Below are 27,914 nucleotides of genomic sequence, written 5' to 3'. Positions count from 1 at the left end.
ATGTATCGCCACCGCTACAACAGGCAATGTATCGCCACCGCTACAACAGGCAATGTATCGCCACCGCTACAACAGGCAATGTATCGCCACCGCTACAACAGGCAATGTATCGCCACCGCTACAACAGGCAATGTATCGCCACCGCTACAACAGGCAATGTATCGCCACCGCTACAACAGGCAATGTATCGCCACCGCTACAACAGGCAATGTATCGCCACCGCTACAACAGGCAATGTATCGCCACCGCTACAACAGGCAATGTATCGCCACCGCTACAACAGGCAATGTATCGCCACTGCTACAACAGGCAGAGTACAATGTATCGCCACCGCTACAACAGGCAGAGTACAATGTATCGCCACCGCTACAACAGGCAATGTATCGCCACCGCTACAACAGGCAATGCATCGCCACTGCTACAACAGGCAATGTATCACCACTGCTACAACAGGCAATGTATCGCCACTGCTACAACAGGCAATGTATCGCCACCGCTACAACAGGCAGAGTACAATGTATCGCCACCGCTACAACAGGCAATGTATCGCCACCGCTACAACAGGCAATGCATCGCCACCGCTACAACAGGCAATGTATCGCCACTGCTACAACAGGCAATGTATCGCCACCGCTACAACAGGCAATGTATCGCCACTGCTACAACAGGCAATGTATCGCCACCGCTACAACAGGCAATGTATCGCCACCGCTACAACAGGCAATGTATCGCCACCGCTACAACAGGCAATGTATCGCCACCGCTACAACAGGCAATGTATCGCCACCGCTACAACAGGCAATGTATCGCCACCGCTACAACAGGCAATGTATCGCCACCGCTACAACAGGCAATGTATCGCCACCGCTACAACAGGCAATGTATCGCCACCGCTACAACAGGCAATGTATCGCCACCGCTACAACAGGCAATGTATCGCCACCGCTACAACAGGCAATGTATCGCCACCGCTACAACAGGCAATGTATCGCCACCGCTACAACAGGCAATGTATCGCCACTGCTACAACAGGCAATGTATCGCCACTGCTACAACAGGCAATGTATCGCCACTGCTACAACAGGCAATGTATCGCCACCGCTGCAACAGGCAGAGCTCATCTATTAAATCTGTCCTCACTGATCACTCCTTCCGTTTCCAAAATCATTCTAATAAATCCTGATGGCCTGTCATATTTTAGTTGATGAAACTAGTGTCTCAAGATTTGTCATAATTGACATTTCATGAATCTGTAAAATATCTTTCACATTCTTTTTTGGGCAAAAGTTATCCAGGACATTTTAACCAATGGATTCTCACAAAAGGCAGCGGATGGTGTTGGAAGAGTTTTATTCTGTCTAAAAGTCCCAAACAGTGATGTTTTGCTGGAATTCCTGTTCTTTATGATATACAATAAAGATCCTTGCAACTGGCAAAAACATTTGAGGAAAACAAATAAAGTAACAAACAGACATATAAATTAATCGAATGAGAATAATAAAAATTTAAATAAAACTTGAAAATTGCAAAAATAAATATTCTCTGAAGTAACACACAAGATGGGAGCAAATATTCATCCAATGGAGTGCCTTGATCGTGCTTTGCTCATAGCAGTTGTTTGAATAAATTTGTGTCAAACAGCAAGGGTGTTGCCCAGGATAAAGAGCTGGTTGATGTTGCTCGCTGTTGGGGTGACTCTCTTAAAGTGTCTCTTTATCCCTGCTTTGTAAGAGTCATCATCTTCAATAGTAAACCTTTATCTTTAAACTTGTGGGGGGGGGTTAATTATCTATAATGTTATTGTTCATTTTTTGGGTGGCTCGGAGGAGGGGTCAAATATACAAATGCCATGATGGATGTTTTCAAAGAATGTGATTTGAAAATAAAGTTAAATGCTTTAAGGTTTATATGTTCATGAAAGTGAGGTTTGTTCATTGTACAGTACAGTATATTCTATGGTTGATGCCATCTCACTGATCTACACAAACCCCTGGAATACTTCGACAGCAAAGATGCATACATCATGGTGCTTTTTATTGACTACAATTTGGCATTTAACACCATTATTACCTGAAAACTGATCATCAGACTCCCAGATCTGGGAGTCAACACCCCACTAGGTAATTGGATCCTTGATTTACTCACCTCTGGAACATGTTCAGTGAGGATTTATAAGAATGTCTCCTCCACAATGTCCATCAGTCCTCGAGTCCCCTGCTTTACTCACCTATGACTGTGTGGCTTGGTACGACAACAGTACTATCTTCAAATTCGCTGATGATACCATGGTAGTGGGTTCTTTCAAAAGGGGCAATGAGTCAGTAGATAGGAGGAAGATTGAAAACTTGAACAAACTTGCACCAAAACCAAGGAGATGATGTTGACTTTAGGAAGAGTCAACCAGATGTGTGTGATCCAGGATCAGACATGGAGATTGTGACCAAATGCAAGTTCTTGGGAGTCACTATTTCGTAAGATCTTTACGCCCCAAAACACTAATGGCATCATGAAGAAAGCACATCAATGAATCTACTTCCACAGGAATTTGATGAGTTTTGGTATGACATCAGAAGCTCTCGCAAATCTTTTTACAAGTGTGGAATGGAAGGTATGCTGACCAGTTGTATCATGGTCTGGCATGGGGACCTCAGTACTCCTGAGTGTAAAACCCTGCAAAATGTAGTGAAAACCCAGGACATCACAGGAAAAACCCTCCCCACCATCGAGAACATCCACGAGGAACGCTGCCATTGGAAGCAATAGCAATCACCAAGGATCTACACCAACAAGCACATGCTCTGGTCTCTATCAGGAAAGAGGTCTAGGTGCCACAAGACACATTCTACCAGGTTCAGGAACAGCTGTTACCACTCCACCATCAGACTCCTCAATAATAAACTCAACCAGGGTCTAATTTAAGGACTCTTTATTGAGCTTTATTGATTTTTTCCCTCTCTGTATTGCAATCATTTTGTTTACATTTCTTTATTTGTTGACGTGTGTACATTGCGTACAGTTTTTTTGCACGACCAATTTGTGGTAATTCTGCCTTACCTGCAGGAAAAAGAATCTCAGGGTTTTTTCATGTATGTCCTCTAATAATGAATATGAAATCTGAGAGTTGATAGTAATAGCATTCTTTCTATTTAGAATATGGTCATGAACTTGTTCTCCTGCAAAGGGAAAGGGTTTTGATGAAACTGTATATTACTGAACTCTCTGTTCAAATTTAGAGAAATATTTGCTATTCACATGTTACTTATAGTAAAGTGTTTAAGTGCTGTGGTTTCATTTCCATATTTTCCCCTAAACGTTGTTGCATTATTTGTTGATAAGAAATTGTTTAACTTATTCAGGGGAAATTCATGCTCCTTCAGCCATCTTTGGGCTGAGGATATTACAATTTGATGTTGTGCCTGTTTGAATAATCGGTAAGACAGTACAGTCAGCAGTGATCTCATACTCAGTGTGTAGGCTTTTGAGAGACCTGTTAATTCATGCATTGAATGCTACAATTTCAGCCAGAACCATTACTTTGGATCAGATATTAATGGTATGAATCCTACAATAAAGGAAAGATAAAAGTAAAATTCTAGCTTGCTGCTGTGAGTTTACTGTGTTAATTATGTCATAGAAGATTTTGTGATCAGTCAGTGGAATGGATCCTAAAGTTTTATCTCAAACAATTTCCATGTGAAATCTTTTCAAATGCTGACTGCCTTTTTTATTCATAAATTAGAATTTGTTTTGTGGTTAAACGAACATTGTATTTTGCATCTAAAATAAACATTTTGCCACTACTTAAAACAAAAATCACATTGTACTGTTATGGGCCCAGAGGACCCCAAAACCCAGCAGTGATAGAAATTCACCAAGACAAATGGTTACTTAAAAGTTACTTTTAATTTTCTTGAAGCAGAAAAATAGGATCAAACTTTAACTTATTACTATTAATCTAACCCCCTTCTAATCTGAGTGCACGTGTACGTAATGTGTAAATGTTCAGGCAAGTTATTTGATTCACGTTCCAGACACACTTCTCACTCCTCCAAGTTCACCGGTAACTGGCAATTCTTATACAATGCACAAAATTTAACATTTATGAATTTTCACCAGGATCTGGTACTTAAAGGTAATTGGTTACCACTCAGGAAGGGTCTTGTTGGTTTTAGAGAGATTAGTTGCTCATTGGACACACACAAACTAATTGACTTCCATCAATCACTTCAGTGTCTTGCTGAAGAAACTTGCTCCATCAGGATTTTCCAAATGATAACCTCTTCTTCCAGGTCACCATAGAGTTCCTCATTTACCTTATTTCAGGTGAAACACTCTAACCAGCCATTTCCTCTTATAAGGACCACCAGGCTGAACTCAGAACTCACAACCCATCTTCAAAATGGGGTTTTCCACAAGCTTCCAAAAGCCACTGTAGAAGACAGTTCTCCCTTTTTTAAAAAAGAATAAGCCTGTTTGGTCTTTTTTTCTTTCTCTCTCTCTCTCTCTCTCTCTCTCTCTGCTTGCAAAACCACATGACTTTCTTGCAGGGCTGCAGACCCAGTCTTTGAAAGATCTTATCATTCTCTGAGCATGAACTGTTCCATTTGCACCTGGTTTTGAAGTTCTCTGGCAAAGCATTTCCAAAATAGTTCTTATTGTCGGCACTTCAATGTCTCACTTTCAGCAAAGCTCTTGCATTTTAAATGAGATCTGTTTTGTGAAGTGTTTGTTTGTGACCTACACTCCAACCCCACCACAATCTATCTCCTTTAAAAACATTTTGTTTTGATATAAAATATAATATACCCATCGCAGTACACAGTTTATTTTTTTTTTCAACCAATAAAGACCTCTTTTGAGATGAAGTTCCTGAATTTTACAGTTTTTCATTTACTATCCTTGCATGTTATCTTCACATTTGGTTAACAACTCAATCTTCAGTGGATTTGCTCCAGATTAGGGCAAAGGATTTGCTATTTTCTAGAAAGAAACACTATTGGGTCTTTTTCGTGCAAGCATGGTAGGAACAATAAATAAAGGTGACTTGAAAGCAGGCTATGCCATTATGCCAGGAACATTTTGCAATATTTTTGCTTCATTTCTTACTATTTCAATTCTTCTATAGATCCCAATGCATATTTGGAATTTCATTAAACAACTGATACAATGAATATAGATTTTGTGCTTTATTTATTTTTTGATATCTCAGTGTTACTGCCCAGCTTTTACCTGCCCTCCTGTAAATGTCCTGAAGAATGGTGTTGAAATTCTTCTTCCTACTGGTAAAGGTAATGCCACCACATATGCAGCTCCAGTGAAGGAGTGTGGAAATACTTTCAAATCAGCATGATGTGCAACTTGGAGAGGAATCTGCATGTACGAGTGTTCCCATTCACCTGCTGCCTTTGCCTTTCTTGGTGGTGAAGGGCACTGTCAACTAACTTGGGTAAGCAGCAGCAAGACACTTTGCCCAGCTCTTACTATAGGTGGGTATGAACTGGTTGTGCAATTATCAGCAGATATCCCTGTCACTGACTTTCTGATGCAATCAAGGTAATTGTTTGTGCAGCTTCTGGTAGTTGTGTTTTAGATGCTGCCCTGGAGAACTTCTGCAGTGATGTTCTGGAGCCAGGATCATTCACCTCCAAAAACCATAAAATCTATGAGGCATGACTACAACCATCTGTATGTTTTTAGGCCTGTTGATTCATTGACTTCAGCCTTGCCATATTTCCTAGATGACATGTAAATCAAATTCAGCTCTTTGACCCATCTTTAGACCAAGGCTATGATAAAGTCTGGAGGTGAGTGGTTCAGGTAGAATTTGATCTCAGCATCATTAAGCAGGTTATTGGTGAGGAAGTGTCACTGAACAGGATTGTGGGTGCTTCATCTCTCGTCTCACATCATCGGTGCTGACGTTGTGGAGGAGGGGGTTATTCTTGGAGTTTCCTCCCATATTAAGTGTTTAATTGACCCCCATTATTCCTAACTGGATGTGGAAGGATTGTTGTACTCTCTAAGAATAATAGGACTTAATAGAGTTAGCTTGGATTTGTAAAAGGAAAACCATGTTCGATAAGTTTGCTGGTGTTGTTTGAGGATGTAATACAAGGAAACCAGTGGAGGATGATGTATTTTAGAAGCTTGTGGATAAGATGCCATTCAGAAGACTGGTCAATAATGTTGTAGCATTTGTAATTGGGAGTAATATACTGGCAGGGACTTAAAATTGGATAGAAAACAAAGATTAAATGGATCTTCTACTGTTTGCAGCTGTGACTATTGGGCTACCAGGAGGATGTGTGCTTTGATGCCAGCTTTTTGCAATAAAGATCAAATATTTTGCTTGGAGGATGGTAAATCTGTCAAATTCTCCATCTCAAAGAGCTATGGAGACTCAGCTGTGGTGTTCATTCTAAGCAAAGATTGAAACACAGGGTTGTAATTATGGGTGATTTCAACTTCCCTTGTATTGACTGGCCCCAAACTGACTGCAAGAGGAATAGATATAACCATATAACAATTACAGTACAGAAACTGGCCATCTCGGCCCCTCTAGTCCATACTGATTTGTGATCTCCTCTAGTCCCATTTACCTGCACTCTGCCCATAACCCTCCAATCCCCTCGTATCCATGCATCTATCCATCTTTTCCTTAAATGACAAAATTGACCTTGCTTCAACCACCTCCTCCAGAAGTTCCTTCTCATGTTACTTCTAAACTTTTTCCCCCAACCCTTAACTCATGTCCTCTCGTTTCAATCTCACCTACTTCAAGGGGGAAGAGCCTGTTCACATATACTCTATCTATCCCTCTCATAATTTTAAATACCTCTATCAAATCCCTCTTCAACCTTCTACGCTCCAATGAATAAAGACCCAGTCTACACAATCTTTTTTTGTATTCGAGATACTCCAATTCAGGCAACACTAAATCTTCTCTGTACCTTCTCTACCTTATTGATATCCTTCCTATAATTTGGGGACCAGAACTGCACACAGTCTTCCAAATTTGGTCTCACCCATGCCTTGAATAGTCTCAACATCTCTTCCCAACTCTATATTCTATGCTTCGATTTATAAAGGCCAGCATACCAAAAGCCTTCTTCACCCTCTATCCACGTGAGTTTTCACTTTCAAAGAACGACGAACTATTATTCCTAGATCTCTATGTTCCTCTGCATTCTTCAATGCCCTCCCCATTCACTGCTTATGTCCTGTTTTGATTATTCTTTCCAAAATGAAGCAAGTCACACTTATCGGTATTAAACTCCATCTGCTGCCATCATTCAGCCCACTTTTCTAAGCAGTCAAAATCCTTCTGCATTCTCCAAAAAACATTTTCACTATCCACAACACCCCCTATTTTTGTATTGTCCGCATATTTACTAACTCAATTTACCACTCCATCATCCAAATCATTAATGTAAATGATGAACAACAAGGGAACCAACACCGAGCCCTGAGGCACACTGCTCGTCACCGACCTCCGTCCTGACAGAGTTATCCACCATGACTCTTTGGCTCTATCTTCTAGCCATTGTTGAACCCATTTGACTATTTCAACATTAGTACCTAACTCCTGAACCTTCCTTACCAACATTCCATGTGGAACCTTATCGAAAGCCTTACTGAAATCCATATACACAACATCTACTGCTCTACCCTCATCAACCTTCCTAGTCACCTCCTTAAAATATTCAGCAAGATTTGTCAAACGTGATCTTCCCTGCCCAAATCCATGTTGAGTGTTCCTGATCAGTCCCTGCCTCTCTAGATACTTATACATATTATCTCTTAAGAATACTTTTCATTAGTTTACCGACTACCGACGTCAAACTTACAGGCCTATAATTGCAAGACCTACAACCTGGAGCCCTTTTTAAACAGGAACCACGTTTGCGATACACCAATCCTGCAGCACCATGCCCCCCACTAGTGACTTGAAAAAATCACTGTTAAGAGCCTCCGCTATTTCCTGCCTGACTTCCCTCAAGGTCTGGAGGAAAATCCAATTGGGACCCCAAGACTTAATCACCTTTCTATGCTTCAAAAGTTCCAATAACCCCTCTTTCCTAATCCCTACATTTTTCATAATTACCCATTTTGCTTCTCTTATCCTACACAATTCCATATCCTCTTCCCGAGTGAATACCGAAGAGAAGAACTTGTTCAGTATCTCCATCATCTCATTCTGCTCTGCACACAGCTCGAACTTTTGGCTCTGCCTTTTATCCCAACAGGAACATGAAGATTCTGCACCCTCAAAATCTTAGTTTTAAAAGATCTCCAATTCTCCTCTACCTCCTTCGCATAAAACAAATCGTCCCAATCCATTCCCTGCAAATCCCTTCTCATCTCTTCAAATCTCGCTTTTCCCCAGTCAAAAACCTTAATCTTTGGATCAGACCTATCCCTTTCCATAATTATGTTGAAATTAATGGCCCCTTCACAGAATGTGTTTCACAATCTATATAAGGAAAATTAAAATCCCCAACTAATACAACCCTGTGCTTATTACAAATCTCTGCTATTTCCTTACACATGTGCTCCTCTATTTCTCACTCCCCACTAGGTGTTCTATAATACACCCCTATAATTGTAACTTCTCCATTTCCATTTTTTAAATTCCACACATACCACCCTCCAATATATCTCGCATCAACACCTGACAAGCAATGCTGCAGCACCCTCTCTTACCCTTCCAATTCTATCACACCTAAAGCAGCAAAATCCCAGAATATTTAGCTGCCAATCACAACCCTCCTGCAACCACGTCTCACTAATCGCTATGACGTCATACTGCCAAATGTCTATCCACACCTTCAGCACCTAATTCCTGACAATACTCCTAGCATTGAAGCAATTGCATTTCAGAGATTTCCCACATCTTTTCCACTGTTTGTCCCTATCTTTACAGTCAACTCTTATTTATTACCAACATTCCCCCTTCATCACTGCACTGATCCTTTTCCTTCTCGATTACCTGTCTTTCCACCCCCAAACTTTGTCTACAAGCCCTCTCTATTTGCAGTCTAACCTCTCTTTGCTGTTCTCCTTTATGTGGATCCCTTCCCCCAACTATTCTAGTTTAAATCCTCCTTAGTAGCCCTAGCAAATGCCCCTGCCAGGATCCTGATTCCTCTGGGATTCAGATGCAACCCATCCATTCGGTGCAGGTCCCACCTCCCCAAAAAAGGTCCCTGTGATCCAAGAACTCAAAACCCTGCTGGTTACTCCACCCCTTCATCCTCTTCCTGATACTATTCTTGCCGTCACTGTCGCGTGGTACAGGAAGTAATCCAAAGATTACTCCCTTTGCAATCCTTTTTAGCTTCCTACCTAACTCTCTATATTCATTTTTTTTTAGGACCACTTGACTCTTGCTTCCTATGTCGTTGGTACCAACATGTACCATGACCTTTGGCTCATTTCCTTCCCCCCCCCCCCCCCCCAAGATGGGGTTTAACTTGTCAGATGTGTTCAAGAATGAGTCCTGATACTGTATGTGGACTGGCCCAAAAGAGGAGAGGCCATACTGGATCTGGTACAGGGGAATGAGCCTGGCCAGGTTGCAGACCTCTCGGTGGGGGAGCATTTTGGTGAGAGTGACCACAACTCCATTAGCTTTAATATAGCTACGGAAAAGGATATAAACAGACAAAGTTAGTGCTTAACTGGGGAAGGGATAATTATGAAGGGATGAAGCAGGAACGAACAAAAATAAATTGGAAAGGGATGATTAAGAGTGAAAGCACAGAGGTAATGAGGAGAAAGTTTCGGGACCACTTGAGCAAGTTTCTGGATCGGCTTGTCCCACTGAGACAAGGAAAAGATGGTAGGAAAAGGGATGAAACAGGCCAGGCAACAGTCAAGAGGAAGAAAGAAACAAACATTAAATATAGGAAGCAGGAAACAGGAAGGACTCATGAAAAGCATAAGGTAGCCAGGAGGGAGCTTAAGAAAGGACTTAGCAGAGCTTGAAGGGGGCATGAGAAGTCCTTGGCATGTAGAATTAAGGAGAACCCCAAGATGTTCTATGCATATGTGAAGAACAGAAGGATGATGAAAATGAAGGTAGGGCCACTAAAGGATCAGGGAGGGAATGTGCCTGGAGGCAGAAGACTTTGGGGATGTCTTAAATGAATACTTTGTGTCAGTATTCACAAGAGAAAAGGACCTTGGGATCACGATGAGTTTGAAATTGAACAGGCCTGGATGCTGGACAATGTGGAGATTAAGGAAGTAGAAGTGTTGGATATTTTTAAAAACTTCCAAGATTGCTAAGTCCCCAGTACTGGACGTGATGTGGGAATTGACCACAGGGGAGGTCCCAAAGGATTGGCAAATGTAGGCCTCTTGTTTAAAAATCGTAAATGGGGAGTCTTATGTCATTGGTGTGCAAACGAATGGAGAGGATTCTTAAGGATAGGATCTAAGAGTATTTGGAGAAGTCCAGTCTACTCAAGAATAGTCAGCATGGCTTTGTAAAAGGAAGGTTGTACCTCATGAGTCTATATGAGTTCTTTTGAGGAGATAACAAAGAAATTGATGAGGGTTGGGCGATAGATGTGGTCTACATGGATTTTAGCAAGGCGTTTGACAAGGTCCCCCCTGAGAGCCTCATCCAGAAAGTCATGAGTTACAGGATCAGTGGAAAATTGGTTGTGTGGATAAAAAATTGGCTTGTAGCAAGAAGGTGTAGAGTAGTAGTGGAAGGGAAGTATTTTGCCTGGAGGTCAGTGAATGAGCTGACAGTAGATTGAAATTGATTAACAGACATGCAAAATTTAAACTGTTAATGAATGTTACACTTTAATGATTTAGATCATTAAAGAAAATTCTAAATTATTGATTTTAAAAAAGATTTTCTGTTTGTTTAAAGTATGCCTCAGATAACCTTATTTTTAAATACACAAAAGTGCTGGAGAAACGCAGTAGGTCTCACAGCGTCCAGAGGAAGCAAAGATATAAACCAATATTTTGGGCCTGAGCCCTTTGTCAAGGTTTTTAATAAAAAAAGTAGACAGGTGCCTGAATAAAAAGGTAGGGGGAGAAGGGAAAAAGAGGTGGGGGTGGGGTGGGAGGAGAGCACAGACCAAGAGAACAGGAGGGCTGGAGATGAAAACACCTGTAGATTTTCTTATTTTGTTACTTTTTTGGACAACTATTACAAACGGGAATTGTTCATGCTTTCTGTTCTGGAGTGACGTGATTAAACTTTAACGTGTGCGTAAAATAGGATGACCTGACCCAAATTATTACTATTTATTCTAATTACTTTCCAAACTGCTGTCAGATGTTCCAGTATGATCATTAACAAAGAGGCCAACACGAGATAGTGACCCAATTCTCTCTGATCTGTTGTTCACATTGCACTCTGAGTACAGGAAAAAGGCAATGGAACCAGTCAATTATCATTCAGCAACTCCCTGTCCTTGCCAAGAAAAGTTCATCTCTTGGCTGGAGAGAAGAAAAATTTGTGTTGAGAGTTAGAGACAATTTGCATACACTTCTGCTTGAGTGTTTGTAATGCAGACTGCCCTTAAATAACTCACAGCTCAGAGATGGACCCCTTAACCCACTGTGTCCACCTATACAAATTTAATTTTGCAGTATTTGATCCCGAGCCTTCTATGTCATGTTTGTTCAGGTGCTCATCTTGATACTTTTTAAGTATTGTGAGCCTCTTCCCTCACCGCACCCTCAGGTCGTGCATTTTGTATTTCAACCTCTCCTCGTGGGGAAAAAAATTATTTCTTGGGGCTCCTGTGAACCTCTTCCTTAAACCTATGCCCTTCAGTTTTATACATTGGTCCTATGGAAACAGTTTCCTTCCACCTCACCTATATTTATCCCTCAGTCCCCTCCATGGAAAGCAAACCCAATCTGTCGTATCTTTAATAATGCTGTAACTGAAACATTAAAAACAGGCAGCATTCTGGTGTATATCCACTGCATCTTCTCAAGTGAAATAAAATCCTCCTCTGAGTGTTGTGGCCAGAAATACATTCAGTACTTCAAATTTGGCCAAAGAAATGTTTTATGAAGTTGTTCCATAACAACTCTGCTCTTGGATTCAATCCTTCAGTGGATAAAGGCAAGTATCTCATTTATCTCTTTCACCACCTTATCTACCTGTACTGTTACTTTCAGGGATCCTTGAGCTCCTTCTCTGAAGGCCTTCTATTCCTCATCACTCGCAAGGTCTTTCCATTTAATGCAGGTATGCCCAAACATTTTTGGTTGTGGGCCACATACAGAAAAATATAAACAATATTAAGCCTGGCAGTTTTCAACCAGTTACCCTGCAAGAAAAACAGCATCACTTCTATCTATCTATTTATTTATTTATTGAACTGTGCCTGCTGCACCTAGTCTTGAAATTAAGTAGAATGTACATGTAGTGCAATTTATTGTTAGTGACAATGTTCAATCTTGCCGAAGAAGCGGAAGAGTGAGGCTGGAAAGTGAGGGTGTGCCTAGTTGAAGTCAGTTGTAGACGATGTTTTGCCACATCCATGACGAAGCTTCTGACGAAAGTAGGAATCATAGGCCCTCGGAAAGGCAGTTCAATCCCTCTGCGACTTAAATGAAATGAGCAGTCACTGCCTCTGGTTGAAGAGAAGGAATCCTATCTCGGCTCCAAATGACCACTAGGAGAAATGGATATAGGACACGTACACAGGTCTGATTACCCTATGATTAGCCTTGGTAGGGGGTGTCTTGTGTTTAAAAGGCCGAAAAATTCAATGAATACAACTGAAGATGCATTCAATACTGAATAATGTTCCCTCTTGGTCAGCCTCCATTATTGTAAGTGAGGCAATGGACCATACTACCTCTATGAGAAAGGATCAATCTAAACAATACTGAAACGTCAGGGATTGTAACACCTTTTGTGTACGCAAATCTAACGGGCCACTTAAAAATAGGCAATGGGCCACAGTTTGGCCACCCCAAATAATAATGTGTTATCATACCCTAATTAGCCTGACCAAAGTTCATCACTTTGCATTTGTCCAGATTAAATTCCACCTGCCATTACTATGTTTGTGTTACAAACTCATTAAGATCTTCCTGCGGTCCAAGTCTGCCCTGCTCATTATTAATAACTCCACTTTTCTTTTGGGCAATATCATGTTAGATTTTATCATATCCAAATGATCATTGTAGCTGACAAACAGTAAGGGTTCCAACACTGACGCCTATTGACTCCTATCAGTGATTACAGACTTCCAGTAACGAAACCTTCAATCATTGCCCTTAGCCTCCTTTTGCCAAGACAATTTTGGAGCCAATTTACTATCTCATAATGGATTCCAATGGCTCAAACTCTTTGGATCAGTCCACCATGTTGGACTTTGTCAAAGACTTTAATGAAAACTACGTTGATTACCTCTACACCATTGTCCTCAATGATGCACTGTGGTCCCTCTTAAAATTTAAATCACAGGATCTCTCCCTTACAAAGCTATGATAACTATGTTGATCAATCCATGTTTTTTGAAGTGTTGATTGGATCTGTAGAATATTTTCTAATTAAATTCCATACGTTAAACTCACATGTCAGGAGTTATTTGACATCTCTCCACACTTCTTAAATGAAGTGCAAAGATGGCAATTTAAAAAATTCTTTACATGATACTATTCCTTTGGTAAAAAGGAAACAACAAGAAGGTTGGAATGAAATGGTTGTCGGTTATAGCAATCTTGTGTAGAATGTGCCTCATGAATCTATCTCTGTTACATCATTACACGATATATGACGATGAAATTCAACCAAAGGAACAGTTTGTCTTGCTGTCTACTTGGCAATTATTCTTTTTATGGAATCTATCTCCATAAGTGTACAGACATTTACAAAGTAAATAAACTGTGAATAAAGTGCTTCAGAAGCTTTTTGTCTCCTGTTTTGTGGAAGATGGTCATTTTATCATTATATTTTGGATCCATCTTCATCATAACCATAAAATGTAAAATGCAGTACTCTCATGACATTGTGAGCGTATACTGCTGTTGTTTTGGAAGGTCTTAAATTCTTGGACTGCAAGAATGTAGTCCACCACTTCCTGTGAATTTAGTTATCCAAGTTGATTCCAGGTCATCTCTGAGTTTATAACTGGAGAAGTTGGCGGAGACTTAGAATTGTTTTGTATATTCAGCAGAGCAAATTGGTCAATAATGAAAATTAGAAACTTGTGGAATGTATACTGAAGATATTATGAATTGCCTAATGCATAACAGAAAAAAATACCCAAATAACTGGCAAAGGAGGTGCTGAGGAGTGTGTGGAGGATGCTAATATGCAAACTTTTTGCCATAACCGTTCATTTTCTCTTTCATTTTCATGTGTGCAGTTAAAGTCTGCTGGCCAAATGGAGTTTTCGGCTATTCCAAAGTAACCAAGCAAAATTGTCTGTGGTGGCAAATGCTAATTTTACTTCTGAGGGGCTGAGATTATTTGGACTGCAAGGCATTTCAAACATGATTAAGTTAACAAATTGAAGTTTTAAGGAAAGATTGTTGTGTAGCATTGCTTAAAAGTGTAGCTACATTTTGGTAGGAACATTTATAGTGTAGATGCTTAAAAGTGTAGCTACATTTTGGTAGGAACGTTTATAGTGTAGATGCTATTTACTTGGTTACTTATCACAAACTTTTTTTCAACATCAAAATTGCACCAATAAAATCCAGTTTGAGAAATTACACCTCTTACTAAAAATTATGCAAAAATTGACATTAAACTCTCAGAAATAGAGTAGATATTTTGGAGATGATTGAATTTCAAAAGCCAGTGTGTCAACATTTACAAAAGTTTATGAATATTATCCCAGTGTTGCTGGCAGGATATGAAGCTGAAATTGATGACATGAGCTCATGGAAATTTCAGAATCACCTCTTTTTTGTGGTTAATGACTATAAATAGTTATCTTGCTGCCAACTTTGGTGCTGGGAGTCCATTTTACCAATAAAATCATGATAAGTTCCAGTAGCAGCTCCATCTCTTGTTCTACAACAGTGGTTCTCAACCTTTTTCTTTCCACTCACATACCACTTTAAGGATTCCCTATGCCATCGGTACTCTGTGATTAGTAAGGGATTGCTTAAGGTGGTATGTGGGTGGAAAGAAAATGTTTGAAAAATACTGTTTTAATTGTACCTCATTGACTCGTGATGTGCACGGTTTCATAACTCCAAAGGAAATGGGCCACTGACAATTTTTCTCAAGCAAAATATTTCAATAACAATTGGGTCTAGAGCAGTGATCTTCAATCTTCCCTTCCCACTCACATCCCACCTTAAGCAATCCCTTACTAATCACAGAGCACCGATGACATAGGGATTCCTTAAAGTGGGATGTGAGTGGAAAGAAAAAAGGTTGAGAACTACTGGTCTTTGAATCTTAAAATTGTCACCCGAAAACCAGGGAATGTGTCTGATCTTGTTATTCACGTGGGAATCAGACAAAGGTTCACTTGATTTATTCCTAGAGTGTTGAGTGAGTGGGAAAGAGGCTTGCCCCATTAGTAGAGAATAATCAGACTTGGCCTATGCCCTGTGTTTAGAAGAATGAGAGGTGATTTCATTGAAGCATATTGAATTGTTTTGGGTACATAGAATAGATACAGGTATATAAGCAGGTGTCATAGACCAACTTTGAAGGTTGCCTCTTTTGTACTGAGAATGTTTCTTAATTAAGAAGTGAAACCACTACCAAAGTGCATAGTTACTGCCACATCTTAAGAAAGCAGTCTTTATCCTTAAGAACCCTCACCACCCAGGCCATGCCCCTTCACTCTGCTACCATCACAAAGGATTTACAGGAGCCTGAAGACGAGCACCCAGTGGCAAAAGGACAGGTTCTTCCCCTCAGATTTCTTCAAGGGCAATGAACCACAGACTCTGCCTCACTTTTCCCTAATTTTGGCATTATTTATTTATTGTAAAAGGTCATTTACACTGTAATGCTGCGCCAAAATAACAAATTTCATGACATGTTCATAACAATAAATTCTGATTAATGATGGTATTCAGTTGAATTTTAGACATTCAAGGGATATGGAGTTAAAGGGGCTTCATCGTTTTCTTCTGCTCACTGCAGAAGCAACCACAAGAAATCAAAATATTGTTATTGCAATAATAGAAACTTTGCCATGTAAGACATTTTGAAACATTCGTCTCCACATGGGGAAGTACAGTTGCCAATTTGTGCATAGCTCAGTTCTTCCAGTTATATTGAGTCTGACTGTGCAGAAACAGGCTCCTTGGTTGACAGTCCACTCACCAACCATGAAGCTCCTGTTTACCCTATCTGTATTTTTTTTCTAGATTCCATCCCTGGTAATTGGATGCACAAGTAGCTAATATGTGGTTTTGGTTTTGTTTGCTATGGGACATATATTCTGGTTAGAAGAGAACTAGAAATGTTGATCTGGGATTATTTACATATGAGAGAAGGAGAAAAAAGAGTCGGGGGGGGGGGGAGGCAAATAGAGATTTTAAAACCTTAAAGTGTCAGAAGCAGTAACTGCATTGTGATGTTAGACGATGTGTGCAGATTTAGGATAGATAGAACCCATGATTTCTTATTTAAATGACAGTGCAACTCTGAACTAATGTAAGCATTATTCACAGGCAACCAAACCTTCCTAACATGATCATTGTCAAAAATATTTCTTTTAGCAGATAATGAATCAATTTTTATGTTTTTAACATGTACCTTAATGGTATTACATCATTGCTGTCAACTTTGCTATAAACCAGGGGTTTATATTTGTTAACACTGTAATGTTGTGATTTGTTATTCTTTGTTATTATTATCATGTATATGTTGATTAAATAAAATATTTAAAAAATCAGAGGTGGGCATCTTTTTTTAAACTCGCATTCCTCTTAAGTAATCTAAGCCATCGGTGCTCTGTGATTAGTAAGGGATTGCTTGAGGTGGTATGTGAGTGGGAAGGTAAGGTTGAGAACCTCTCCTCTCTCCACCCAATTGACACTGAATTATTTTGCTTGAGAAAAATTGTCATTGGCCCATTTCCTTTGGCGTTATAAAACTGTGCATATAGCGAGTCAATTAGGCACGATTAAAACAGTGGTTTTCAAACTTTTTCTTTCCACTCACATACCATCTTAAGCAATCCCTTACTAATCACTGAGCACTTATGGCATAGGGATTACTTAAAGTGGAATGTGAGTTTTTAAAAAAAGGTTGCCCATCTCTGCTAAAAACAAACCAGAGGAATCATGGGAAGTGCAATTTCTTCCAAAATGCACAGAAAATTTTGCTGTGCTTCACCATTTGAGGGATGAAGGAAATATTTGTAATGTACATAAACCTTCTTGCTGTGTAATGTTTTTACTTCACTGCAAATGTTGCTTTTGTATTATGTCCAGTTACATGAATGAGAAGTCTTCTGCATTCTTTTGGGTATGTGGCTACTATACATTCATAGTTTTACATTGACAGACATGATTATTGTTAACCTCAACACATTCCAAAAGAATCCCTACTTCATAAAATTGTCAGCTTCCATTCTCCTTTGCTTGCATTTAATTACTGTGGCTGACATTATATGTGCATTCACAAATTGTGCTCCACAATAACTGATTTTTAAGTATTTTATGAATAATATATTGATATGTTAAAACAAAAATAAAACCATCAAAATGATTCTAATTGTAAACACAAGTCATATAAGACATTAGGTCTCACTCAGAGTTAACCGTTACTCATCTTACATATTCCAGGTCGAGTTTCATTCTTCACATCTGGCTCAGAAAATCTCCATTACGTGGAAAAGGTGGTGTGGGGTACCCGGTATGCCATCACTGTATCCTTCACATGTGATCCAGCCCACGCCATTGAAGACCCTTCGTTACCATGAACTGGTTGGTGTAGCAAATTAAAAAGGGCAAGCATCTTATCCCTGGAAAGTAGTTAATGAAAACACAATAGTAAATCAATTATACATTGGAATTTGGATTATATGATGATTGGAACTAAAATAGTAAAAGGAGAATTCAGTATTGTTATTCAGTTGGGCGCTATTGTCTGTGATCATCAATATTTCAAGAATAGTTCATTTAAAGGTGTATGTTTTTGAAAATCAGAACTATTAAACAGTCAATATTGATAAGCACTTGAGAACTAATTGATGGACACAACCATGTAGTTTATTGATCAATTATTCTCACTTTACATCAACTTCTCGTAGTTCTCTGATAGGAATATTGCAATTAACAGGCTCGGCAAATATTAGTTGGCGGATTAAATAATCATGTCATTAAATGTCTGACCAAATAAATATTTATTTGGTGATCAGTCATTCTTAGTACTGAGAAACACTCCAAGAGAGAGCTGGCTGATCGAGCACCAAAATTACTGTCTGATGGCAAAAAAAAAACTGAAGATGCGAGAAATCTGAAATAAAAAATGATGAATTGAGTATCATTAGACCATTTGGATTTCTTTTTGGTGAAATTTAACATTTTACCTTTTGAAGCTTAGATGTATTGGGTCCAAAACCTTTTGCTTTTCCACAACAGGAAATAGAAAAGAAATCATATTTCTTTCTTAAAAATTATATTAGGTCAGCACTGTTCTATGGGGGAGCTTTCAAGACTGTTTCAGAACTAGAAACAATTGTCATATCAACATATGGCACTATTCGTACCTGAGTAAATTTGATAAGAGTATCTTTTTAAATCAATGTTATGCATTTTGGGATTTAATACATGATCCTGTGTTTAGCTTATTCAATTTAACATTTTTAAACAATTCTCCCAATGCCTTAATAAATTTTAGCATTTATTTATAAAATATCTAATTTTTGCTTTCAGAGGTTGAGAAATAACCAGTACGATGGTGTTGCAAGCTTCTGCTTTTTAGTGGTTGTTACTTTGGGTTTAGTTCAGGGTGCAAACTACTCACAGATTTTATAACATTTTTCCAGACAGCCTGGCACCATTGAGTCCAAACCATAAACAGAGTTAATGCTCTCAACTAAGAACCAGAACAATGGATTGTTTACTCAAGGAAAGTCACCTGGTGAGAGAGAGGTCGATTATGAGTCATATTTTTTGGACATTGAAACAGTCTTTGTGTGAAATGAACACTTCTGCTGCTTCTCCTTGAAAGAGGAAACGATGATCCACTGTGACCATTTTGATTGACCCATATTTGGGTAAAGGAAGCAGGAGAATTGCTTGATTTGGATCATGACCATTCTGATGGTCATTTCGTCTGATTGGGTTTTTGGAAGCATTGTGGAAGTCACACATTTTGTTTCCCTGATGCAAGGAAGATTGAAGTTGTGACAATCCTTCGTATGAAAGAATATTTCTCTGGAAGCAACACAACAAGGATTCATGAAATTTTGAGTAGTCTGATCACTTACTGTCTCACCTACTTCATAATTACTTCTGAACATCAGTTTAAAAGTTCTGAGTTTCAACACAGGATTTGTTAGATTGAACTTTGATTCGACTTTCCAGAATTGTGCCTTAGTTCTAATGTTTTGGGTAATACACACACACACACACACACACACACACACACACACACACACACACACACATACATAGTTGGGGTTAAGTTTAGATTTAAATAAGATGTTAGATTATTAGAAATTATTAATAAAAATATTTTTAAAATAACATTGTCTTGCTGAATTTCTATTGCTGCTGGCCTGTGACGTAACAGATGAAGACATCTCAATTCAGTCTATTTTGTTTCTTTAGCTGATACAGTACTTCTGCTCATGCTGGGTTTGATGGAACTGATGTAATTTTGAATTTTGTACAATGGGTAAATTAGCTGTCAATCAAATTGCTTGTGGACTATTAAGTTCCTGTTGATGTTTCTTTAAATTAATTTCCTTATTCTGCATCATTAGGTCTCTAATTTTTTTTTCCAGGAATGGAATAGTTTTTACCACCAGCATTACTAGGTTAGATAACTGTAGTGCAGAACTTATTGAGCTCAAATGATTATTTACCTCTTTCAAAATGTCATCCATATAGGTCAAGTAACATTTATTGTCATCTGATTGCACAAGTACATCCCGATGATACAGTGTTCTCTGGTCTTCAGAGCAAAACATGCAGTAACACAACCAGACATAAAACACATACGGAAAAACAATGCATATGAAGGACAGGTATTCATATATACAAATAAATAAATAAAATTGTTTCATGAATATGAGAGTTTTGGATGGTTAATGTGAGCAGCTCCTTTGGGCATTCAGCATTCTTACTGCCCCTGGGAAGAAGCTGTTTCTCAGCCTGGTGGAGCTGGCTCTGATCCTACTGTAGCTCTTTTCCAGTGGAAGCAGCGGGGTGGAAGGGATCCTCAACAATTTTGCGCACCATCTTCAGACAACAATCTTGGTAGATCATGTCGATTGGGGAGGACGGGGAGGATACTCCAGTGATCTCTGCCATTGTTATGGTCCTGTGAATTGACTTCCAATCCATTTCTCTGCAGCAATTGTACCACACTGTGATGCAGCTGACCAGGACACTCTTGAGGGAGCACCTGTAAAAGGTTGGCATGCTGGCCGGTAGCCTTGCCCGCTTCAGTCTTCTCAGGAACTGCTTTTACAGTTGCTCCTTCCTGACAAGTGAGGAGATGTGTGTCTACGATAGTTAGGCACTAGTTAAGTGGACTCCAAGGAATTTGGTGCTCTCTACTCTCTCCACGACAGAGTTATTGATGTGTAGTGGAGGGTGGTTGTTCCTGGTCCTCATGAAGTCTATAATTATGTTGAAACTTAGGTTGTTGCTCTCTCAGCATATCACAAGATTTTTCATCTCTGTAGTGCAAATTATCATTGTTGCTGATGAGGCCAAATACTGTTGTGTCATATGCAAACATGATGACACTGTTGGAGTTGGATCTGTAGATGCATTTGTAGGTCATTAGCTTGAACAGGAGTGGGCTGACCTCACAGCCCTGAGACAGTTTCTCCACCAGCCGAGCTGAAGTTGATGAACAGCAGCCTGGTGTATGAGGTATCATTCTCCTGGTGGGTCAGGACAGAGTGTAGGGACAAGGTTACAGCATCATCAGTGGAGTGGTGAATTAAAATGGGTCCAATATCTCTGGGAGCAGTGTTTTGAAGCATGAAATTACCAGACAGTCGAAGCATTTTATAATTGTGGATCTCTGCGACAGGGCAGTAGTCATTTAGACCAATTATTGTTGCTCTCTTTGATACCAGAATAATGGTGGCGGTTTGAAACCTGCAAGGTCATTGGACTGCTGCAGTGAGGCATTGAAAATGTCCATAAACACTTTCAATACCCAACCAGGTATATTGTCTGGTTCCGCTGCCTTGTGTGGGTTCACCTCACCTCGGCATCAGCAATGTAAGGAGTCTGTTCATCAGAGGGGCACTGAAATTTCTTCATCCTCATCTTATTCATCTCAACTGTGCATAGAAGATGTTCAGTCTATGTGGAAGGGAGGCATCATTGTCTTTAACTCGTATGGTTGATGTGATACGTTAGTCTTTTTTTTTGAATATTTAAGTTTTCATACATGCATTAATATCTAGATACAGAAAATATCCCTCATACATCTCAAATCTCAATATACCCCCCAACCCATCCCACCCCTTCCCCCAAAGAACATAAAAAAAGATTAAAATAAAGAAAAGAGAGAAAAAGATACAAGAAAAAGAAAAGAAACATGTATGGTTACTAAAGATTTAATACAATCAAATTTTGCCTTTACAATGTTAAGCATATACTAATTCCAAGGAGTTGATAAGGTTCTTTGAGGATTAGGGGATAGTTTTCATAATGTAATACCTACAATATGTAAATACAGGCACCAAATTTTAAAGAAAATATTATGTTTATTAAATTATATGTAAATCTCTAAAAAGGTATATAACTATGTATTTACATATGCTATCTATCCATTGCCAAATGAGAAATCTTTTCTCCATGTCACTGATACACATTTTCTTTTGACCTGCTAATGCAATTTTCACAAACTCCTTTTGAAACAGTAGGTTTCAGTTTTGGCCTTAACCCAGGTATATTACCTAATAGGAAAAGTGTTGGATCTTGAGGAGATTTAATTTTAGTGACCCGGTTTAAAAATGTTCTTAATTATGTCCAAAATGGTCTCAATTTTGGACATTACCAATGGAGTGTAAAAAAAAAAATCTTGTTCCAGATATTAATCAAATGTTTCAACATTGGAGTATCCCTAACTCCAATTATTAATCTCTCATCCCATTTATATTTATCCATCTCTAAGAAGGAAGAGAGAAATCTCATATGCTTGATAACAATTTTTAAAATTTGGAATTTGTAAACCACCCAATTCAAATTTCCAAGTTAATTTTTCAAACAAGACTCTTGACATTTTACCCTTCCAAAGAAACTTTCTTACATGTTTATTCAATTCCTGAAAAAAGTTCTAGGAAAAAAGATTCCTTTTTATACATTTAACTTTTCCCAATAAGTTATAGGCAGTTCCATCCATTTTTTAAAATCTTCATCAATTTTCTAAAGGGGTTATAATTCAATTTAAGTATGTTTTTAAAATGATCTATTCATATTTTATTCCATTCACTGGCCATTTAAACGGAGTACCTCTTTTACACTATATAATCATTCATAGTAAGAGGCACAATCTCACTTTTGTCCCAATTTACTTTAAAACCAGATACTGTTCCATATTCTTTTAATCTTGAATATAATTTACGTAATGAACTTTCCAGTTTCATCAAATAAATTATTACATCATCTGCAAATAAACTAATCTTAAGTTCCTCTCTACCATCTCTTAAACCTTTAATATCAGGATCAGCCCAAATCAATTCTTCCAGTAGTTCTATTGCTAAAATAAATAAAGCCAGTGACAATGGACACCCTGTCTACTGGATCTAGTTAAATGAAAAAAGTCAGAGACTTGTCTATTTGTTACCACCTTAGCTTTTGGTCCATTATACAGGGCTTTAATCCAATTAATAAATGTTCCAGTCTAAACTTTTTGAGTACTTTAAGTAAAAAGTCCCATACTAATCTATCAAATGCTTTTTCTGCATCTAAAGCCACTGCTACACATATCTTTTTTCTGTGCTAAGTGTATTATACTCATTAATCCAGTCACATTATCTGCTGACTTTTTTTAACAAATCCAGTTTGATCCCCATTTATTAACCGGTAAGTATTCTGCTAACCTATTTGCTAACATTTTTGCTACTATTTTATAATCTGCATTTAACAAAGATATAAGACTAAATGAAGAAGGCTTTAAAGGAACTCTATTACTTATTATTGCTGTTTTAAAGGATTCTGGTAATGTATGTATTTCTTTTGCCTGGTTTAATACTTCCGTAAATGGAGGAATTAATAGATCCTTAAACTCTTCACAAAATTCAGATGGGAAACCATCCTCTCCCGGAGACTTGTTACTTTGTAAAGATCTCAGTGCCTCTCTAACCTCTATTAATATGAAAAGAGCAGCCAACTCTCTTTGATTATCCAAATTTAATTTAGGTAAATTAATTTGAGATTAAAAATATCTATTTTATTGTCATCTTTTAAAGACTGATGCAGCTTGTTTAAAATTATTAATTTCTTGAGGTTTTTAAAGAAATTAAATTTGTATAATTCTTAGTTGAATAATTGTTCTCGATGCTTGCTCTATCTTTAATTGCCATATATGTTACAGTCTTAACCCATTCCACAAGCGCCACGTGTTACTGGTGTCTCACAGCTGTCCATGGATCTTCTGTGCATATCCACACTGCTATCATAAAGGTATTCACCTACACATCTTATCAGGTAGGTGTTCACAAATTAACAGAATGTGTTGGGAAACTGAAACCAATTAGGCTTGCCCTTCATCATTATTGTCCAACAATCAGTATTAGAAATGCATATATGTACTTATTGAAGCTAATTGAGTTGCAACTTCACTGTCCATTCTTGAAACCAATATTAATTTATGTTTCAGGGAAAATGTATTCATGCAATTGGCCACAACTATTGCATTTCTTTCTCCTGACATATTTGCATAATTCTGCTTGCCAGCAATTAATTGTTTGTAGTGGTACATAAGCAAATATTTTCATCTTCCTTACTGAGGGACACAAGTCATTTCAGAATAACACATGACATAATTCAGTTGCATGAATAGCTTAAACAAAAATTATACATTTTCCAAAATAACCATGCATTCCTGCAAATTATTTGAGATTTAAAAAATTTAAAACTTGAGTTATTTTCATATTGAAAGTCAAGGTTTTAAGGGTGCATTTTGGAGAGTTTCTACAAAAATGCAGTTTGGAAAACTTACTCTTTTTATAATAAATATGAGAAAGTAAGGTAATTTTCATAAATCTAATAACTTTAATACTGTGTAATTTGAGTTTATTTTATTTCACTTTGCTTGTGATTAGTATTTTGCTTTTAAATCTACTTTGTTATATAATTGAGAGGTATTAATTATATATAATAGAAACTTTATGTTTAACTTATGAGAGCCAAGCTGATTTTATATTGACAACTTATTCAATTGCACAACAGTGCATTTGGACTGTTGTGTTCAGTATCGAGTACTTAATCTCCAGGAAAATATTTTTCCTTTGGAGAAACTTGCCCATGAATGATTTATGTGATTCAGTGACAGCCATGGTTGTCTCAGATAAGAAGCAAGGTAATGTTAGATTATGTTCTCTTGAGGGGAATTTTGTTTGAAGGTCATTTGAGAGTAAACAGTGAAAATATCCCATTAGGTACAGAATTAGGAACAAGCAGTCACTATCTGAGAATCCAGGTCAAGCTCAGCATGGATAAATTCAGAAAATATTGCTGCATAACAGGAAATTTAACATATATGTGGAATACCTTGTACAAGACATTAACATAGAATAATATTAAGATAAAATAAACTGGAATATTTTTAAGTGAGGTATTTATGTGGATAAAGGGAATTTTGATAAAAAGTCTTAGACATTATTAAATTGTATGAATAATTTATTGTACTAGGGTTGATGGCCCTCAAAATTCTCAGCATTGAAGACACATTGAGTGCAATGATTGAACCCTGGATTATTGCCATGTTTCTATTAATCACATATCCGCTTACCTTTTCAGAATAAATTTATTTTACTGAGAAGCTGAAATAATTGACATGATATTTTCATGTCACAGTTCAAATGCAAGTTACAAAGAAGAAATGTCTGACACATTTATGTTAAGTCTGCTGTTATTCTCGTAATAATTTTGTATGGTATGGTTCACTGCCATACAATGCCAAAGATGCCATCATTCATTGGTTTGGAGTGGGAAGAAACATCAATCAAATGGCCTTGCAATGGCTGCCATTTGAGTGTTTAATACATTTTGACTGAAGAATTTAAGCTAGCTTTCCACTTTGAGTGAAGGTTAAAAGGGATGATGATTTCCTGATGAAAAATAATCCACCACTGAATGTTGTCTTCTCAAAAAAACATTTTGGAGTAAAGAAAATCTCATCATTCTGTAACCACTTGAACTTTGCTTTTGTTTCTATGGAGGGACTATTGTGGATGGTTGCTCTGAGGGTAGGATGTTGGAGCTGAAGGTGATCCTGGTGATCTGAAGAAAAATATGTTGTAAAAAATGCAAATGTACTAGTCTGCGAAAACAAAGTGGCATTTCAAAGGAGAATATGAAATTTCCCCAAATTAAGCCATTTCCACTATTTCTCACAGACTATACTCTCAGTAAAGAATATACATTAGGAGAAAAATTACAATGAAAATCATTTCAATGTTCAGCTTTTCCTGTAGCATTCAAGATTTCTTTTAAAAAGTTGCTTTATTTTAGAAAAGGCTCATCATTTTATTATTACTTTTCCTCCCTGTTGAGCTTTCAGCTAATTGAATGACAGAGACCATAAAACATAGGAGCAAAAATGGGTCATTCAGCCTTGCCATAGATGATCCATTTCCCCATTCTGCCCCACTGCCTGGCCTTCTCCCTCTAACCTTTGATACCCTGGCTAATCAGAAACCTATCAATCTCTCTTAAATACTCCCTATAACTTGCCTCCACAACTGCCTGTGGCAACAAAGTTCACAGATTTAACACCTTTTTATCAAATTCCTATGCCTTTCTGTTCTAAGTGAACACCAGCTCTAAAATGCCAAACATGGAATTCCCATGGGACCTGGAATCTGATATTTTGGGTATCATATGTTGCTTGTCACTGCATATGCAAACCGCTTCACCCATAATAATGTCTAGTGAATTATACCAAAGAAAATCCTTTTGAATAAACACCTTTGTGTTTCTACGTGAATATTTCCAAATGCCATCATTGGGATTTCACTGTGAATCAAGGACCCGTTAAAATCCATACCTGTAAAGATTATATTGTGTTAACAACTTTAACAACAATTCAATATAGAATAGCAGGCATTATGAGAGAAATTTTCTTCCATGGGCTGCAGAGATTCAAGTGGCTCAACACCGTTCAGAAATGGAAATAAATGTGGTCCTGGTGAGTGATATCTCTGTCCTCAGTCTGAGTGAATAACATTACGCAAGAATAAGAGTAGTAAATAATATGGATATATTCTTAGTGCCTTTTAATGTGTTTTTAGATCCTCTTGTTTCTTATTTTCATTTTCTATTGCTTTTGACATTCTTGGCATTGAAATTTTGATAAAATAAACTACAATATAAGTAGAAAAGTCCTGCTAATACTCTGCAAATGAGGCAGTATCAGTGAAACATGAAAGCGGCAGGACTAAGAAAACAAATTAATTTTAGGTTGTGAAGTGTGTTAGGACAAAGGAAATATCTCTGATTAGTAAGACCAGGATTGCCATGGTGATAAACAGTTGATCAATCTTCCTGGTTGATGTTAATGATGGAAATGTAAAGAGAAAGGCAAACAGATCACGTTTGTAAAAAGCTGAAAAATGCAAGAGAGAGTTACAGGAATGATTAAAACTGAGATAACATTACAGAAAGATAACCTCCTGCAAAACTGGCCATTTCGAGAACAAACACCAAACCTTTGATTTTTGTTCAACAAGATGTCTATGTTTTAAGAGTTGTGAAATAGTTTAAACAATTGCAGGCATAATGGGCAGTGAGGAAGGCTTTCAAAAGTTTGCAGAGGAATGTGGACCACCTGGAAAAAATGGGCTGCAAAATGGCAGATAGAATTTAATTGAACAATTGTGAGGTTTTGCACTTTGGAAAGACAAACCAAGGGCGGACGTACACTGTAAATGGTAGGGCACTGAGGAGACCGGGAGAACAGAGGGATTTGGGAAAACAACTATCAAATTTCCTGAATGTGGCATCACAGTAGATAGGGTTTTCATCATAAGTCATTGTATTGAGTACAGGATGTGATGTTGAAGTTGCATAAGAGATTACGTAAGACAGGGGTGTCAAATTCAAATTCACGGAGGGCCAAAATTAAAAACTTGGACAAAGTTGAGGGCCGAACTAAATATTTATTGAAAATTTTCAACAACATCTGCATGTTTTCTCTTCTTTCAACATATGTAATGTTAAACTTTAGGATATAACTTTAGGAGGATAATGTTACAGGTCAGGAGGAGGTAGCTCAAGTTCACCCTTTGCTTGACCTGAGGGAAACCTATTTGGTCCCTGTGGAGATGTCGTCAGCATTCACAGGCTGTGTCCATTTTGGCCTGCATCAGGACTCAGCATTTCCTGCTCACTCCTCAGGCTCTAGGCCTCTATTCACCCTCGACCCACCATCCCTCTACCTGACCAGTCCTTTACCCAACCTCTACTCACCCCTCACTCCACTCGCTCTGCCTCTACCCACCCCATCCTATACACGCCCCTCTACTGCCTCTCCCCTCAACCTGTTCCTCCCTCTACCCGTATCTCACCCTCTAATCACC

General features: G+C 38.2%; 1 protein-coding gene and 1 long non-coding RNA gene across 4 annotated transcripts in view; one reads left to right on the top strand and one right to left on the bottom strand.

The window, feature by feature from the left end:
* The window catches only part of LOC138759603 (uncharacterized), a 374,892-nt gene that overhangs the window by 66,236 nt on the left and 280,742 nt on the right, over positions 1-27,914 (top strand). For all 3 annotated transcript variants that reach the window (XM_069930320.1, XM_069930319.1, XM_069930317.1), the window contains exons 9-10: positions 17,761-17,843; positions 23,727-23,820. In XM_069930320.1, coding sequence (XP_069786421.1) covers positions 17,761-17,843; positions 23,727-23,820 — 177 coding nt within the window. The remainder of the gene's footprint in view (positions 1-17,760; positions 17,844-23,726; positions 23,821-27,914) is intronic.
* LOC138759610 (uncharacterized) overlaps positions 17,705-27,914 on the bottom strand; it is a 36,822-nt gene continuing 26,612 nt past the window's right edge. Inside the window, exon 3 of the long non-coding RNA XR_011354992.1 lies at positions 17,705-17,939. This is a non-coding gene — a long non-coding RNA (uncharacterized lncRNA). The remainder of the gene's footprint in view (positions 17,940-27,914) is intronic.

The sequence above is a fragment of the Narcine bancroftii genome, chromosome 3 (assembly GCF_036971445.1).
Source record: "Narcine bancroftii isolate sNarBan1 chromosome 3, sNarBan1.hap1, whole genome shotgun sequence".
In the NCBI taxonomy this organism is placed as follows: Eukaryota; Metazoa; Chordata; class Chondrichthyes; order Torpediniformes; family Narcinidae; genus Narcine; species Narcine bancroftii.
Note: the sequence above shows the minus strand (reverse complement) of the source record. Positions and strands in the feature narration are given on the sequence as shown.